Raw genomic sequence first — 5469 nt, forward strand, 5'->3', positions numbered from 1 at the left:
TCCAATGGAACCCATCTTTGCGTAAGAGCACAGTAAGTGGTTTAGTAATCTCACCGTAGCCTTTCACAAATTTCCTGTAATATCCTGTTAAACCCAAAAAACCACGCAATGATTTCAAATTGGTAGGATGTGGCCACTCTTCCATGGCACGGATCTTCTCAGGGTCAGCTGCAACTCCTTCTCCCAAAATTATGTGAGCCAAATATTCAATGCATATTTGGCCGAAAGAGCATTTTGAACGTTTATCCGCCAGATGATGGTGCCGCAACTTATCCAGAACTATTTGGACATGATTGAGATGATCCGTCCAACACTTACTATATATCAATATATCATCGAAGAATACTAGGACAAATTTGCATAAATGGTCACGAAAAACCTCATTCATAAGACTTTGAAATGTTGACGGAGCATGAGTCAACCCGAAGGGCATAACTAAAAATTCATAATGACCTTCATGAGTGTGAAATGCTGTGTTAGGAATATCAGATTCATGCACACGTATTTGATGGTACCCGGATCTCAAATCCAATTTTGAGAAAAACTTCGCTCCATGTAGTTCATCTAATAATTCATCAATAGTAGGGGTAGGAAACTTATCTTTTATGGTGACTTGATTGAGGGACATGTAGTCGATACACATCCTCCACGACCCGTCCTTCTTCCTCACCAATAGTACTGGGGAAGAAAATGGGCTCTTGCTAGGGCGAACCACTCCAGTCTCAAGCATTTCTCGAACTAATTTTTCAATCTCATTTTCTGCAAATGTGGGTAACGGTAGGGTCTCACATTGACAGGTTGCGCTCCAGACTTCAATGGAATATGATGATCATGAGAATGATGAGGTGGGAGCCCCTTTGGTTCTTGAAATACATCATGGTATTCTTCTAGTAATATTGCAAGATCCTCATGTGTATTCTTGCCTTCTTCAAGTTGGGTATTAAAATCAATTTGAGCCAAAAATCCCCATGACTTTTGCTTCAGTAACTGAGTCAACTCCTTGCCTTCCACAGTTTGCACTTTGGAATTTTGAATCCCACGTAAAGTGTGCTGCTCTCCTAGATAATCAAAGGTCATTCTAAGGTTTTCAAAATTCTAAATAATAGTACCTAGTGACTTCAACCATTGAACTCCCAAAACAATGTCAGATCCATGTAATGGCAAGGCATACAAATCTGTTATAAGTTCCAAACCTCCAAGGTTGATGCACACACGCTCACAAATTTCATGACATCTTAACTTGTTACCATTGGCTACTAAAACTTCGAAGCTTGGACCCAATTTCATCGAATAACCCAACCTTTGAACCAATTCTGCCGCCACAAAGTTATGTGTGCTGTCGGTGTCAATTAACACACTCACCACCTGTTTCTTAATGAAGGCTTGCAACCTCATGGTTTGTGCACTTGTAACGCTAGCCAACGCATATAATGACACTTTTGGAATATTATCCTCATTCTCTGTAGTTCCCTCATCATCAGGAGTTGTCTCATCATCTTCTCTTGCAAGGATAAACACTTGCATTGTCTTACAACGATGCCCCGGAACAAATTTTTCATCACAATTAAAGCATAGGCCTTGATCACGTCGAACCTTCATCTCAGCCAAGGTTAGACGTTTAATAGGGGCAACCACCGTTCTTGGTGGGGCCTTAGGCTACGAAATCTGCTACATGTGTTGCTTCGATGTTTGTTGAGTTGTAGCGGCTCTGAGTAATTCGATCCACCCGACGTAGGCGTTGCAACTTGGCATCCTATTGGCGTGCTAACCCCATAGCATACGTCAATGAAGATGGCTTGAACATCATAACCTCCAGTCCAATCTCTTCACGCAGCCCTTGTACAAAACTGCCTATCAATGCTTCTTCTGTCCAACCGGTTACCCGGTTAGCAAGTCTTTCAAATTCTTCTTGGTAGGCCTGCAAGGTCCCCTTTTGTTGGATCTTCGATAGAGCTCCATGAAAATTGTCATAATCTGTCAAACCAAAACGAACATAGCGGGCATCAATCATCTCGTTCCATGTGAGGCTCGGCTGCACGTTGTGATACCATTGGAACCACTGGGACACAGCTCCATCTAGGTGAAAAGAGGCCAACAATACTTTTTGATCGTCAGGTGTCCTATGATAGGCAAAAAATTGTTCTGCCTTATAGACCCATTCCGTCGGATCTTGACCCTTGAACTTGGGAAAATCAATTCGTGTAAAGCGAGTCTGGATTCGACTGTCAACGACAATACCTTGATTATTGCCAATAGAAACTGAATGAGTAGTAGCTAGACTCCCTATCATCAATCGTTCTATCAAATTCGCAATAGTATCGAACTTATTTTTCATAGATTCCCGGAGCTCGTTCAGGACGTACGATACCAGGGCAACCTCTTCTTCCAACTTTCCCACACGCTCTTCCATCTTGCTAGGCTTTCTTGGCATGCAAGAACCAAGGCTCTGATACCAGATGATAGGATCGAACTACCTATCAAGGGCAACCTGCAAGAAAAAAAGATCAAACGAGCAAACTCCCACAATTTTAAGAGGGGAAGGGATTCCTCTGGTGCAGATGCACAATATTAAAATAACTCTTTTCTGTTTATTCCCACAAGCAATTTTCAATACATATTCATTATTGTCTCTTTAAGAAACCAACTAAGGAAAGGGCTCTTTCTAAAGTAGAACAACCTAAGAAAAGGACTCTTTCTAAACTAGGACTCCTAGGAAATAAAACTAAATCTTCTAACAAAAGAAACTACTAATCTGATGGAGAGAAAATAGGAAGAGAAAACTGAGCCGTAACAGAAAACCACATCCATTCTTCTCAAGGAAAAATAACAAGAAATGAAGAATTAGTCTATTCAGCTTCATGTTTTGACATGTCCTCCTCTCATTCTTCAACCTAGGGTCTCAATTCATAATGAAGGACATCCATAATTCCATGGCTAAGATCAAGATTATATTAGAAGTCAATTTCCAATTTCGGGAAATGATAAATGCGCCCCTTTTCATTACTACAGTGTATCTGTAAATGAAAACTTCACATTTAAGGAATGAAGTGACCTGATTGGCACGTACAATGCAGCTGCTGGGTGTCCTAAGAGAGGAAAAGGGGTTCATTTATCATATCCTCAATTCGTAGTGGTTTTTTTTTTCAAATTACACTTCAACCCATGGGTTTGCCTCTATATACCGTATTTTTTTCTTAATTTTATGATTCATATCTTTTCACATTCTAATAATAATAATAAGGAAGGGTATCTATTTATTCATATTTTAGTGGACATTCATAGCAAACTTTATTCTAATTTTTGAATTTTCTGAAAAATCAAAATTTAAGCAAATGTAATTGAATCCTATCAATACCTATCCATGGAGAGTTTTAAGCGAGGGGGTTATTTAGGAATGTTATAGGTAGTTCCAGATTTCACTAAGGGTCCATTTGGATACCTCAAATTTTGTATTTGGATTTGGAATTGAGTTTTTAGTACAAAAATGAATAGATCTGCCAGCTCATGTTGAGGGAGACAGAGAGGGAAGGGGGTAATTCCTGCTGCAGGGGAGAGGTTCAGGAGCCAAGAGGGTGAAGGAAACTGCCAGATCTGTGGATTTCTAATTTCTTATTTCCACAGCTTATTTGGAAATTTAATTTTTTCACTGTGAATCGCTGAATTGGAAATTCAAGGATTTGATCGGGATCCAAATGTCAACGCAAAAGGGCAGTAAATGTGAGAATTCCAAATCAAAATCTTCTCGGCATCCAAATTGGCCCTAATTGATTTAAGATTGAGTTGGGAATTTTAGACAATGAGAGCTAGGTTTTAGAGAGAGAGAGAGAGAGAGAGAGAGAGAGAGTTGGAGAAAATTTGGGATATGGATAGATTAGAGATTTTGTTGGAGGTTTGGTTGAAGATTAAAAGGGCCAATTATTATTGTTTTGGTAGAAGTTTTAGGGATTTTATTAGATTACTATTTGAAAGTCTTAATTTTATGGTTTGGAAACGTGTGAGAGGGAGAGAAATACTAAAATCGACCCCCATATATCTTAAATTGACTCCCCATGTGTCTTTCTCTCTCCTCTGGGTTAGAGAGAGAAAGAGGAGAGAGATAGACACATGGGGTCGATTTAAGATATTTGTGAGTCGATTTATCACTGCACAAAATTGGTATCTACCTACATAGACTTCTAAATTGGCCAATTTTTTTCTTTTTAATGTTCATTGATGGATCAATTTAGGCCTATTTTTTTTCTTTCTCTTTTCTTTCTCAGTACCTAAGTACTGCTTTTGTTGGTTTGCCCCGTGCATCGCACGGGCTTCCTCACTAGTATATAAATAAAGCTGAATGTCGCACAACGTGTTTGTGCCACGTGGCAACCCCTCTTTCCACCGTCTACTTTGAAAAGGAATTCCACAACTTCCTTATTTCTCTCCATAGCAACTCATTAAATCTCCTATAATCTCTCTCCCTCTTTACTAATTACGTTTTACCCCTCTTTCCACCGTCTACTTTGAAAAGGAATTCCACAACTTCCTTATTTTTCTCCATTCCAACCAATTAAATCTCCTATAATCTCTCTCCCTCTTTATTAGTTACGTTTTAAAGAGAAAGAAAAAGGATTTTGGCAATCGTCATTCACGAGGATTTCATCGTTCTCCTGGATGTCTCACAGAGGTGCATTTATACTCCTTTTTTAATTTCTGACTTATCTTGATTCTATAACATATTTGACTATCTTAAAATGTTAGAGATGTCTTTCCTATACATTGATTTCTTATTGTGGCTAATATTCCATGATTCAATGTGATTATCCATTAGAGAAATTTGGTTGATCCATATATTTGTTGCATGGGTACTGAACTTCAATTTTATTCTTTTGTCATGATCACCTTTCTAGCCTTGGGTTTTGGATTGCATGGCAAAACCAGTGTTCAGTTGGACAAGACTCCAAATGACCTCCTTGATGTGAACTTATGAACATGTAATTTCTGTGTAAGATAGCCTGCAATGTTTTTTTTTAATGGAAAAGAATTCAATAGCTGTGCTTGTAATTGGATTTTAGTATGTAGCTCTAAAGGGTTAATTCTCTGATGATAAAAAACATTACTATCGAAACTACAAGCAGTGCAAAAGAAAAAATTGCCGAGTCAGCGAGGATGGTAATTAAAACATGCTCTTTTATGTTGAAAGGCCCGGGATTCAACGACATAGTCCATTTTGTTCCTGGAATTCTCATGGATTTGGTTGGAAGAGTTGATATCATCAGGTTTCCTAATGGAAGCCTGATGATATCATCTGTGCGCATAGAGAATCAATGCTAATTGGATTTTGTCGATAATCGAAGAATTGATTTACAAAAGATACAAGAACACAGCTTGTAACTCCTTACACCTTTTGAACGTTATTGTTCGCAATGTCGGGTCATCTGTAACCGGAACTGTAAGCCTTACTTGCTCCACAGGGCAATCGTTGATCTCTTT

At 38.7% G+C, this 5469-nt stretch overlaps 1 protein-coding gene across 1 annotated transcript; it reads right to left on the reverse strand.

The window, feature by feature from the left end:
• Nucleotides 1-738: 738 nt before the first annotated feature.
• Nucleotides 739-1599, reverse strand: LOC143858248 (uncharacterized). Its single transcript, XM_077368904.1, has 2 exons — nucleotides 1110-1599; nucleotides 739-1058 (listed from the first exon to the last, which is right to left on the reverse strand). Exons 1-2 carry the CDS (start codon nucleotides 1597-1599, stop codon nucleotides 739-741), a joined length of 810 nt encoding a protein of 269 aa, XP_077225019.1.
• Nucleotides 1600-5469: the final 3870 nt, after the last annotated feature.

The sequence above is a fragment of the Tasmannia lanceolata genome, unplaced genomic scaffold (genome assembly GCF_043159265.1).
Source record: "Tasmannia lanceolata isolate RefF3 unplaced genomic scaffold, GAP_Taslan_0.1 ptg000025l, whole genome shotgun sequence".
In the NCBI taxonomy this organism is placed as follows: Eukaryota; Viridiplantae; Streptophyta; class Magnoliopsida; order Canellales; family Winteraceae; genus Tasmannia; species Tasmannia lanceolata.

Coding starts and splice junctions, on each gene's coding strand:
- LOC143858248 (XM_077368904.1), bottom strand. CDS start 1,599: ATGAAGGTTCGACGTGATCAAGGCCTATGCTTTAATTGTGATGAAAAA. Junction 1,059..1,109: donor TCAATGGTTGAAGTCACTAG/GTACTATTATTT, acceptor TTGATTATCTAG/GAGAGCAGCACACTTTACGT.